The 13,538-nt window shown below is 42.7% G+C and overlaps 1 protein-coding gene across 1 annotated transcript in view; it reads right to left on the reverse strand.

Moving 5' to 3' along the window:
* LOC117828334 (serine/arginine repetitive matrix protein 2-like) overlaps positions 1–13,538 on the reverse strand; it is a 124,453-nt gene that overhangs the window by 13,754 nt on the left and 97,161 nt on the right. Inside the window, exons 11-12 of the mRNA XM_034705377.1 lie at positions 3,184–3,245; positions 41–211 (exon numbers count right to left, since the gene is read on the reverse strand). Coding sequence (XP_034561268.1) covers positions 41–211; positions 3,184–3,245 — 233 coding nt within the window. The remainder of the gene's footprint in view (positions 1–40; positions 212–3,183; positions 3,246–13,538) is intronic.

Below are 13,538 nucleotides of genomic sequence, written 5' to 3' on the forward strand. Positions count from 1 at the left end.
TGTGTGTGTGTGTGCAGGGGGGTTGGATGAAATGACTTACCCTACTAAGAGCCAGGAGAAAGTCCATCCCACCCGATCGCTTCACGCAGTGTCTCAGCTTCCAATAAACCAGATGCTCCCAGGCAAAGACCAGGAGGCTCAGGCCCATGGCCACCAGCAGCATGTAGAAAACTCCTGCCATGTTGTCTATGTCCAGCTTACTGCTCATCACCTGCATGAGGCGGACAAGAAGGACGAAAAAGGTAAGGAAAATGTTACATAAAGGGAGGAAAGAGATGAAGACAAGAAAGTAAGGGTGGGGTTGGTGAAGGGAAGGAATAAGAGGAGAGAGGGAGGGAGGAGGGGAGACAGGAGAGTTTATTTATTACCAACTAGAGCCTATTTGTCTCCGAGACAGCAGATAAAAAGTTAATTACCAGCAGCAGTATAATAGTGAATCCTTTGCTGTCACTGGATGTCAGAGCACCCATATGTGATATTTAGAGTCCCTGTGCTCAGAACACTGATGCAGAGACCAAAACATGCCAGTCACCACTAAATGTGTTCTTCACATCAAACAAAGAGCTTTCCAGGCAACTTCATTTATTCAGTGTCAGCTCTCATCAGCAGCCAGGATGAGTTCTCACTCATGAATCAATGATTAGTATGATTTTACATCAAAGCGTTCGGGATATTTGCAGCCAGTTCATGTACAGACATTTGTTCTAAAGTGTTTACACCTCCACTTTGTTTTCTTACACCTGACAACCCTGTGACTGCTGTGTAACAACCAATAACGGCACATAGACACCTTAAATTGAGTGTCTCAGCCCTCCTTCATGAGATGTGGTGGTGCAGTTTTCCAAACAATCCACAGGAAACAGCTGCAGAAAGCAGGGCCACCTCTTATAAGAAAGAATGAGGTGTGTTTGGGAATCATTAAAGCTTAAAGGCTGTACTTTACAAGACATGAGAAGAGAACTGAAACTCTGGATTTTGTGATGTTTGAAACCACTTTAAACAGCTTTAAGGTTGGACAAAATATCATTCCTTTCCAAGCTGAGGTTGGTACAGCGGTATCATTTTCACAGTTTACAGTGAAAGGTGGAGGCAAGCGTATAAAATAAGGGTGGCCAACAGAACAGGCCTGTGTTAGGTCTAGGTTGATGTTGGATCAGCACCATGGACAGCGATTTATCACAATGTTGATTTGACAACAATTCACCTTATCGTAAAGACCCTGATAGAAGACATTTTATTGAACCTAATACAAGACACCATAATGACTCCAATACCAGACACCATATTGTCCCTAATATAAGACCCCGTACTGTCCCTATATAAGACCACATATTGACCCTAATATAAGACCCCGTATTGATCCTAATATAACACCCCGTACTGTCCCTAAAGAAGACCCCGTATTGATCCTAATATAACACCCCGTACTGTCCCTAAATAAGACCCCGTGTTGACCCTAATATAAGACCCCGTATTGACCCTAATATAAGACCCCGTATTGATCCTAATATAAGACCCCGTATTGACCCTAAATAAGACCCCGTATTGATCCTAATATAACACCCCGTACTGTCCCTAAATAAGACCCCGTATTGACCCTAATATAAGACCTCGTATTGACCCTAATATAAGACCCCGTATTGATCCTAATATAAGACCCCGTATTGACCCTAAATAAGACCCCGTATTGACCCTAATATAAGACCCCGTATTGATCCTAATATAAGACCTCGTATTGACCCTAATACAAGACCCCGTATTGACTCTAATATAAGACCCTGTATTGACCCTAATATAAGACCCCGTATTGATCCTAATATAAGACCCCGTATTGACCCTAAATAAGACCCCGTATTGATCCTAATATAAGACCCCGTATTGACCCTAATATAAGACCTCGTATTGACCCTAATACAAGACCCCGTATTGACTCTAATATAAGACCCTGTATTGACCCTAATATAAGACCCCGTATTGACTCTAATATAAGACCCCGTATTGACTCTAACATAAGACCCCGTATTGATCCTAAAATAAGACCCCGTATTGGCCCTAATATAAGACCCCGTATTGACCCTAACATAAGACCCCGTATTGTCCCTAATATAAGACCCCGTATTGACCCTAACATAAGACCCTGTATTGGCCCTAATATAAGACCCCGTATTGACCCTAATATAAGACCCCGTATTGACCCCAATATAAGACCCCGTATTGACCCTAACATAAGACCCTGTATTGATCCTAATATAAGACCCCGTACTGACTCTAATATAAGACCCCGTATTGACCCTAATATAAGACCCCGTACTGTCCCTAACATAAGACCCCGTATTGACCCTAATATAAAACCCTGTATAACTCTAATACAAGATACCATATGGACTCTAATAAGACACCCCTGATTATAAGACAACATCTTTCTGTCATGACTAATATTTACAAAAATACTTTCTGAAGACTGAATCTTGTTTTTAATAAGAAACTATCTGAAAGGCTTTCATTTTGAAACAAACACACTGAATTAAAGAGGGTGGGTGGTTGTTTTTAACACCTTGTAAATAAAATCATGTTTTAGATACCTTTATAGAAATTAGTTTTCATATTCAAATGGAATAAAATGTGATCAAGTGTGTAAATGAACTACTTATAAAATCAGTATTTTATTGATTAAAATATCCTGCAGTCTATTGAATGGATGACGGGTCCGTCAATGGGCATACTTCTGTTTTTCACTAACATACTGACACGTGCATTTTAAGACTATCTCTCTGTGATCACTATCTCTGCGTATTACCATCTGTAACTCTATATTTCTAGACTGTTTGATAGTTGAGTAATGTCTCTGCTGCAGTGATAACCATTTTGTAAAAGGCATCATCATTTTGATTGAAAAACAGTCTTGTTTTCAGATTAATACAGTGATGACTAAACCACCAGGATTATGGTGGGAGCACAATTAACTTTTAGAATATTATTTTGGTTTTTATGTTTTAATCTAGAGCAGTAAAACAGATAGTTACTTTGAGAACTATGGCCTCTGTACATGGGGCGCATCATTTAGCCGCTGAGCAACATCGGCGCCTCAGGAGCTCAATTAATTGATTTGTGAAAACAGTGAGGGGGCTGAGTGGTGCCAGGTTGATGGAGGGAAGCTGGGAAAAAAGGAATAAGACGTCGTACCTCAATCTTGTCATTGTGGCAAATACCCGACAGCCAGAGACGCTCCAACATGTCGATCTCATCTGAAAGACAAAAGATGGAGAAACGACGAGGAGGTTAGAAAAAGGGAGATGATGAGAGGACATGTAGTTACAGGATTCACCAAAAGAGGGAAAGAAAAGCAGGTTTTCAGATCATTGAAAATAGAAAAGGAGGAAGAATGAGGAGGATTAAAATGAAAAGACAATGAGGCAGAAGGAGTAAGAACGACAGAGCGATGCAAAATAAATCAAATAAAGCATTTTTAAAGAGGATTACTTCCCCTTTGTTAGCAGCACAAGGTGTTTGATCCCCGTGGGAGAGGAATGGAGCAAGAGAAGTAAAGCTGAAGAAGTGATTGAGAAAATAAAAGGATGGATACAGTCCACTGTGTTATGATGGGGAAGAGAGGGAGGCATGATGGAGCTCAGCATGGGTGGGGGTCAGAAATAAGAGAAGAGATGGAAACCTTGGTGTGGCATCCATTTTTAGAAAAGTCAACATTTCATACAACAGAAACAAACAGCAGCTCGTATGTGAGAAATGGTGCTTCATCTTTGTTTATTCCTCTTCTCCTTATTCAAATCTACTTCCTGGTTATGCTAAATACTTGATTCTGATTGGTCCAAACCCCATAACAACTGTGATGAATGCACAACAGCAACAACAACGCCAGGGACAACCTGATCACACACGTCATATCAAATTAATTTGCGTACGAGAGTCACATTTCACCTCTGCCTGTTGACACTGTGGCAAAAACGTTAGTGTCCGTCTCAGGCGGGACTTCCACCAGATCCGCTTTGGTCCGGCGCCATGCTCTCTCATTCGTCAACACCAACTGGTTGTGTTTTCAGAACACAGCACAGAGCAGGACCGCCAGACAGCTGGAATCATGTGACCGAGGTTTTCCCGCGGTAATCCCTGAATCAAGGATTCTCCTCCTCCTCTCCTCATCCATGTTGTCTTTCTGGTCCTCTGAAAACCTCTGACCTGTTGACTCCAGGCCTGGCTCCGCTCATCATGACTTTGGTTTGTTGTTGTAGTTAAGTGAAATACGATCTGGTTAACACAGAGTGTTTTATTCTGAAAATGAACCGGATGTTTTCATTTTGTTTTGGTGAAACCTGACTTCCTGTCCTGCTCCATCTGCTCTGTTGAGATTGATGCGTCGTGCTCCGGCATCGGGCAAGAACAGAAGTCTTGTGTATCTGATCTGGAGGGCTCCGACCTGTTGGATCAGAAATGCAACCGGAGCACAACGGAGCGGATCCAGTGGAAGTTAACGCATTGACTAGAATAGAAACCTATCAGATCTGGTGCATTTGGTGGATCAGAGATGGACCGGACATGGATCTGGTGGAATTTAGCAGGCACACCTCACTTCTTTGTGAAAAGAACACCTGATGTAGCCCTTCCACCTTGGATTTAAAGGTGACATATCATGCAAAATGGACTTTTTAATGGTCCTCTACCTGAAATATGTGTCCCTGTCTACAAACCCCCCGAGAATGAAAAGAATCCATTCTGCCCCTGTTCTGATTTCTCCACCTTTCTGTAAATGTGTGCTGAAACCAGCCGTTTCAGTTTTCAGTGTTTTTCATACGTCACAACGCCATCCGGTCTGTAACAGGAAGTCAGAGCTCTGAGCTGGTTCAGCCCATAGACTGTATAAAATACAACTCAACCCCTCCTCCATTTTTCATTCCCTGCACACATGTGTGCTAACAAGGAGCTTAGGAGGGAGGCATGCTAGTTGTAGGCTGTCTTAATAAACACAAAGGTCGGTTTTACTCCCCACGTCTGCAGATTTGAAGATCTAGTGGATGATTTTTATTTGTCATGGAAAAGTGCTAGCGCTAGTTAGTATAGCCACATAGCTACATGTTGGTAGCTCTCTACCAAGACACACGTCGACATACTGACAAATAAAACAACAAGAAACACTAAATCTGTGACCAATCCTTCCGAACGGTCCTGCTGCAGGCGCCTCTCCATCAGGATCAGATTCTGGATCAGATTCAGAGGGTTGAAGTAACGAGCAGCCGTGTATATTCAGCCAACATGTAAACATTAGATCAACGTGCTGGAGAGCAGAGGCATCATCCACTTCCCAAGGGGGCGTGGTCAGAGAGAAAACAGACTGTTCTGAGGAGGATTGAAGAAGAGGGTTTTTCAAGCATGCCAAAATCTGATTTCAAAGTGTTTTTTTGAGCAATAAACTTTAAAGACATGTTTTGGGGACCTCTTAGACCAATATATATTGATGAAAATGCGTGATATGTCACCTTTAAAACTTAAACTATCACAATGAACTCTCACCTGCATGTGTTTCGATCCTAACACCTGAAAGTGTCCATTCCAGTGTGAATTTTCAGCTGGTCTGTGATGGATAAACATGCAGTGTTTTCCCGACAGAGTGACATGAGTGGGTTTAAAATCTCTCAGGAGAAGGAGGGCTGAAGAAAATTGTTCCATTTACGGTGACTCTCCTCTACAGGGTGAACCAAAACCAAATAAAGTGCTGGTTATGTGTTCTACAATCTTCAGCAATTATTCCACACTCACTGCTGTTCTGTACATCACGATGCTCCACCACATACAAGCACAATACAAGTCAGTATGAATGGAAAACAAAAACTTAAAACACTGAGGAGAGGCTGAAGAACTGGGAAGAGGTAAAGGCAGAAAGAGAATAATTAGAGGCCATTTACGGACAAAGTGGCGAGACTGAAAAGAGGAACTTGGAATTACAGGGAGTGAAAGGAGTCCTTTGAAGCGGGTTGTGAAATGGCTCGCCATCTGAGGCGGGCATGCTGAGGGCACAGCGACGGGACAGAGCGCAGGAGATGAAAGGAAGGAAACACACACAAACATTACACTTCCTGCTTCCCACACACATGTGATGCACACTCCGAGCTGCGGCGTAATGGGGCTCTCAGCGCTGGCCCGTTAACGCATTAATCAAAAAGAATGAGGCGGTGGAAATGTACACAGAGACTTATTCAGACGGATGTGCACCAAGCTGCTCACAGAGGCCTTTTAAACCCCGCACACTCACTGTAATGGGCGAGTTGTGTGACTGAAAACGTCCCAGTCAAAGGAAGTTCCAATTCCCGAAGCTCACAGTTACAATATTAATCGACCTCCGGGTTAATTAACGCCGTCTGGAACCCCTCAGCCACACGGATTACAGCATCAAGACTCGGCTCTGTTGACTGAAATGTCAAACCCGCTCGAACAAAACATAAATCTCAGTCCAACATGACTCACTGTGTGCCACTTTTCACTTCCTCAACAGTCATGTATGGGAATTCAAACATTCCTTGACAGCTGAATTATACCCGGCTCAACTGTATCGACCCTGCCGCCCCTCGCCGCGCTCACCGCTCACATCCTACACATGTTCAGCCCGTGCGCGGCTGACTCCCGTGATCTGATTCATCGAGTTTCAATGGGCGCTCAGCTGATTTCTCTCTCCCTGTCAAGGCTGTTCGGCTCTCCCCTTTATCTCCCGGTAAATACGTTAATCATGGCAGTCAGCGGCACATAAAGCTGCTCTTTGGGAGAAATCTCCCACCTTTCTTCAGTTAAACAAAGACAAAACTGAAATGATTGTTTCTGGAGGAAGAAAGGTTAAAGGTCACTGCTCAGCTCCAATCTGCACAGATGAAATGTTCAAACCAAGCCAGAAACCTTGGTGTAGTCTTAGACTCAGACCTTAATTTCAGCAGCCACATTAAGACCATTACAAAGTCAGCCTACTATCACCTTCAGAATATATCAAGGATTAAAGGACTCATGTCTCAGCAGGATGCAGAAAAACTTGTCCATGCATTTATCTTTAGCAGACTAGACTACTGTAACGGGGTCTTTAGAGGACTCCCTAAGAAGTCCATCAGACGGCTGCAGCTCATACAGAATGCTGCTGCTCGAGTCCTAACAAGGACCAACAAAGTAGACCACATCACTCCAGTTCTTAGATCTCTACACTGGCTTCCTGTCTGTCAGAGAATAGACTTTAAAATCCTGCTGATGGTTTATAAAGCACTGAATGCTTTAGGCTGATCTGCTGCTACTTTATGAACCACCTCGACCTCTGAGGTCATCAGGTCCTGGTCTGCTTTCAGTCCCTAGAGTCAGAATGAAACATGGTGAAGCAGCGTTTAGTCATTATGCACCACATATCTGGAACACACTCCCTGAAAGCTGCAGGTCTGCTCCAACTCTCACCTCTTTTAAATCAAAGACTAAGACTTTTTTATTTGCCACTGCCTTCCTATCTTAGCTCATTTTAACTCACTTTAAATTAAAATTTGAATGTCATTTTTAATATATTTCTAATTTTCCTTTTCTTTTCTGTTTTATTATATTTGTCATTTTAATTGTGTTATTTTATGCTTGTCTGAATGTCTCCAATGCTTTTAATGTTTTAATGTAAAGCACATTGAGTTGCCCTCGTGTATGAAATGCACTATACAAATAAAGCTGCCTTGCCTTGCCTTGCCTTGCCTTGCCTTGCCTTGCCTTGCCTTGCCTTGCCTTGCCTTGCCTTGCCTTGCCTTGCCTTGCCTCAAAGAGCTGACAGACAGGCAGAATCCTCTAACACCTGCTCCATGGAGGGAAATACTAAAGAGGGGGAAAAAAAGCAGGGGATTGTCTTGCGAATAAAAGAAGCAGACGTGCAAACACAGAGGTGGAAAAAGCCAGAGCTATTGTTTAATTCAAGGTTCCTTCTGTTGGCTTTTGACAGTCTGGAGGTGATTTGGAGGCGGTTCAATCTCACTTAATTCAGATCTAGAACCAGGAAAAGGTGCCTGTCTCCCTTTAAGAGCTTTACATCGGTCAAGAGTGGGGATTTAAAAAACACTATTCTTCAATCCTCCCAGCAGCATTATAGATGCATTATCTTTTATCCAATCTGTGCAGAAAACGCTACAGAGGTATAATACCCCGGAGCAGGTTCGTACTGTAATACCAGCAAGAGGAGGCAAACAGGAGGCGACATAAAGAGATTCATGAAGCACTTCAACTGGATCGTTTCAGTACAACAATGTATGTATTTGTTCAGAGAGTCTGATATCCTGCCTGAGGTGTTAGACACACTGAACGAATCACAACAGCAACAGTACAATATTCCACCATGATCACTGAGGGCCTTCAATGCTTCCCTTTTAACCCTCCTGTTATGTTGCGGGTCAAATTGACCCTTTTTAAAGTCTATTTTAGGCAATATATGACTTTCAAACCAGCTAAATGCAGCATTAAAATCTGGGCAGCAAGAGACAGAAGAGGTGTCATGTTATTTATCAACATAATTTCATAAAAAAAAAAAAAATCGAAATTTAAAATAAAATAAACAAAATCATATGTCCTGTAAAACTATTGTATTTATATTTAGGGATTTCCAATGTAAATTAAAAAAAGTTTAACATTAATTTTAATGAAAAACGATATCCTCATTGAACCATGATCTGTGAGAATTAAAGAACTGGATCAAATATTGATTTAAATGGTCAATAATGGAGTAAAAAATTTGATTAAAACAAATGTGTATTGGGATTTTTTGGGGGTTCTGACACTTTTGGATAATTGAAGTGCATTGGGTCAAATTGACCCAGGAACTATATTGCTGTTCCAGAGAAACAAACATAACAGGAGGGTTAAATGTTCCTCACGTGTCCCTCAGAGAAGAGATGTTTTTATTCCCCTAAACTGTGGAACTCGCTGCCTCTGAATATTAACACAGTGAGCTCTCTGAGTGGTTTTAAAGGTGACATATCACGCTTTTTTCATCAATATATATTGATCTAAGAGGTCCCCAAAACATGTCTTTAAAGTTTATGCTAAAAAAAAACACTTTGAAATCAGATTTTAAAAGCCCTCTTCTTCAGTCCTCCTCAGAACACTCTGTTTTCTCTCTGACCACGCCCCCTCAGGAATTGGATGTGCCTCGGCTGTCCAGCACGTTGATCTAATGTTTACATGTTGGCTGAATATACACGGCTGCTCACAGACCCGCGTTACTTCAACCCTCTGAATCTGATCCAGAATCTGATCCTGACGGAGAGGCGCCTGCAGCAGGACCTTTCTGAACCATTGGTCACAGATTTAGTGTTTCTTGTTGTTTTATTTGTCAGTATGTCGACGTGTGTCTTGGTACACAGCTACAGCTACGAACATGTAGCTATGTAGCTATGCTAACTAGCGCTAGCACTTATCCATGATAAATAAAAATCCTCCACTAGATCTTCAAATCAGCAGACGTGTGGAGTAAAACCAACCTTTGTGTTTATTAAGACAGCCTACAACTAGCATGCCTCCCTCCTAAGCTCCTTGTTAGCACATGTGTGTGCAGGTAATGAAAAACGGAGGAGGGGTTGAGTTGTATTTTATACAGTCTATGGGCTGAACAAGCTCCGAGCTCTGACTCCTTGACAGACCGGATATTGTTGTGACGTAACAAAAACACGGAAGTCTGAAACGGCTCGTTTCACACACATTTACAGAAAGGTGGAGAAATCAGAACAGGGGCAGAATGGATTCTTTTACTTTTCAGGGGGTTTGTAGACAGGGACACATATTTCAGGTAGAGAACCATTAAAAAGTCAATTTTGCATGATATGTCACCTTTAAAAGTAAACTAAAGACTTACCTTTTTAATAAGATATGGAGTAATTTCCTTTTAGCCTTGGACTACATTATTACCATTATTACTGTTGTTTTAGCATCATTTATATTTTTATTCTATCTTATTTTATGTTGTTTTATTTTTATTTTATTTTATGGTATTAATCAGATTTTATTTTATTTTTGGGATTTTTATCTGATTGTATTTTATTGATTTTATTGTATTTTTCTGGTATTCATCTGATTTTATGTTAGTTATTTTATTTCAAGGATTTAATTTTTATAAGGATTTTTATCTGATTTTATTTTATTGATTTTATAGACAGGCCACTGTATAAATAATACAAACACATTTTAACTTTAACTGAAATACATGAATTACCTCAAATACTGAAGTGTTAAAAACTGCAGTTCATCGAGTGTCCACTTGAGGCTGGCTCCAGAAGTACCAGTAACCACATACATGTTTACAGCCTGGTTCAAAAAACGGTTTAGGTCTGGATAGCTCATTTCTCGATCGGCACACAATGTACGGGGGGTGAATTTTTTCATAACGCAGCAATTTAGAAGGTGTTAAGATTTCTCATTCGACAGCAGTTAAGTTGAGTTCAACATTTCCAATATGGCTGCCACTGACAATTGGCTTCAAAACAGCGCTTCAGAAACAGATGGGTGACGTCACGGAGACTACGTCCATTATTTATACAGCCTATGGTTTGGTGTCTCGGCTCTGACCTCGTCGCTCCTTGCAGATTCATTATGCATGCAGACATTTGAGGAGTGAGGAGATAACATGTGAAACCCCGTGGTCAGAGCCTGCAGGTGGATTCTGGGGCTGAAAGTATGAGCACAGTACTGATGCAGAGCAGAGGGAGAGACAGGATATCGTACAGCCTAAATAAACCTCCCAGCTTGCAGAATACATTTGTCAGACTTTTACAACCTGTACTTTCTGCACTGAAAGTTTCATCTTCAGTCGACACAGACAACTCCACCTATAAAACAGTTCATTCATTTCACTACCGCTAAATGGCAGACGCCGTGGGAAGAGGGAGGCTTGCACCAAATAGAGGAACGTGGTCTCCAGAGCTATGGAGTCCGCCAAATTCTTGTGTGCCCTCTGAATCCACTGGAATTAAAAGCCTGTTGAGTTCCTGGAGATCATTAAAGTATCTTTACAGACCGGATTAGAAAATCTCCTAGAAGGAGCATTTTCTCCTGTCTTCTGTTTGTGTCTGTGTTTGGTTCAAGACAGGTTTTATGACTTTCTAGGACCTTTGTTCTGTTCCCTGAAATAACGGATACAGACTCCCAGTTAACCCTGACTCCTGCATTGTTAGGCTTCAGGCACCTCGACACCTCTGCACCCGCGTCAAACCATTACAAGGCGGTTGTGAGAATGATGCATGTGAGGTGTGATTTCGCTGCGGCTCGAGTCGCCTGCCTGAACTCGCTCAGAGAGACCTCTGGCCTCCGAAATCTAATGAGTTCATCTTTTCATTAGTTTTCTCTCCAGGTGTTCCAGGGACATGGTGTTCACAGAAATGGTGATTGAGAGAATGATGCATGTTTCTTTCCTCACAGCTTTTTGGAGGTGTGAGGGCAGGACTGAAACGAAAAGAACAATCTTGAAGCCGCTTCAGAATGTTCTTATATCTGAGCCTTACTGGTCAGCGGGGAGTTGGTCTTGTTTGTACATTTTGTATGCAACCCTCACCTGTGGTCACGAGCTGTGGGTAGTGACCGAAAGAACAAGATTGCAAATACAAGCGGCCGAAATGAGCTTTCTCTGCAGCCTTAGAGAGAGGGTCAGGAGCTCAGACTCAAAGTAGAGCCGCTGCTCCTCCACATCCAGAGGAGCCAGATGAGGTGGTTCAGGCATCTGGTTAGGATGCCTCCCGAACGTCTCCCTGGGGATGTGTTTCGGGCAATGTCCGTCTGAGAGGAGGCCACGGGGAAGACCCAGGTCCCGCTGGTGACATTATATCTCTCAGCTGGCCTGGGAACACCTCGGTATCCTCCCAGAAGAGCTGGTGGAAGTGGCCAGGGAGAGGAGGGTCTGGGCTTCCCTGCTGAGACTGCTGCGCCCGCAACCCAGACCCGGATAATCCAAGGAAGATTGATGGATGGATTTTGTATAAAGCAAAAAACAATCTCTGCAAATCCCAATAATGATTGGTGCAAGCTCTCTCCCTCTCTCCAGTCTTTGCATCAGCAGCAACATTTGGAGTATGAGTAACTCCAGATGAGATGACGCAAACATGGCAGGGAGAGAAATATTGCAGAAGAAAGCTGAAAGGCAAATCATTTCACAACATTGTTGGAGGTTTTCTGGTGAGTGGCAGAAGTAAATTAAAAGAGCTGCAGTGGTTCCAGCTGCTGTGTCACTGCAGTGTTCAGAAATCTGTTTCGTTGAAGGTGAAAGAGTTTTTTTTTTTGTTTGTTTGTCAGCCGATCTGTAATAACAGAAGAATCTCTGGACCAGCAACCCGAGAGACGGCGTGTGTTTTCAGGGTTGGGGGTATAAATGGAGGAGAGTGGGTGGTGCGTATTGGTGTGGAGGAGGTGTTGGAGTCTAATTAATCTCTGCTGAGATGGAACCCTGAAAGTATTATAATCTCTTCAAGGGCAGCCCTGTGAGGCAAGTTGAGTTATGAGGGTTATCAAACCTCCAAGAACCGGAGCCGGGGCGTTTTGTCCGACTGCCAGAAGGATTCCAAACTTGAACGACCCTCAAACATTTATTTTAATGTACTTTTAGGACGACGTCAGGGTGAGCAAACATTTAAAACTTACTGTAATCAATTCGTTCGTTCAGATGAACTGAGCCGGTGGATGTCTTCATTGAAACTGTAGCAGCTCACATCAAATTATTTATACTCCATGTTTAAAGAAAGGGTTAGTCATCAAAGCTAATGTTACAGCTAAGGCTGGGTGTGCACTCCACAATTAGTCAACTCACACTGTTCGACTGAAATGTGAACGTTGCACAATCAACGCTCAAAACTGTATGGTTTGATTATCAAGCATGACCTGAGTGCTCACACTATTTGTATTAACAGTTGTGTATAAAGTTAGACAGTATCTCACAAAAGTGAGTACACCCCTCACATTTCTTCTAAAGATGATGCACAAGAAAGTCCACAAACTATTTGCTAAAGACAAGCAGACTAAGGACATGGATTACTGGAACCATGTCTTGTGGTCTGATGAGACCAAGATAAACTTATTTGGTTCAGATGGTGCCAAGCGTGTGTGGTGGCAACCAGGTGAGGAGTAGACAAGTGTGTCTTGCCTCCAGTCAAGCATGGTGGTGGGAGTGTCATGGTATGGGTCTGCATGAGTGCTGCCGGCACTGTGGAGCTACAGTTCATAGAGGGAACCATGAATGCCAACATGTACTGTGACATACTGAAGCAGAGCATGATCCCCTCCTTTCAAAAACTGGGCCACAGGGCAGAACTCCAACATGATAACGACCCCAAACACACCTCCAAGTTGGCCACTGCTTTGTTAAAGAAGCTGAGGGTGAAGGTGAAGGAGTGGCCAAGCATGCCTCCAGACTTAAACCCCATTGAGCATCTGTGGGGTATCCTCAAATGGAAGGTGGAGGAGTGCAAGGTCTCTAACATCCACCAGCTCTGTGATGTTGTCATGGAGGAGTGGAAGAGGACTCCAGTGGCAACCTGTGAAGCTCTGGTGAACTC

Source organism: Notolabrus celidotus, chromosome 16, assembly GCF_009762535.1.
Source record: "Notolabrus celidotus isolate fNotCel1 chromosome 16, fNotCel1.pri, whole genome shotgun sequence".
NCBI lineage: Eukaryota > Metazoa > Chordata > Actinopteri > Labriformes > Labridae > Notolabrus > Notolabrus celidotus.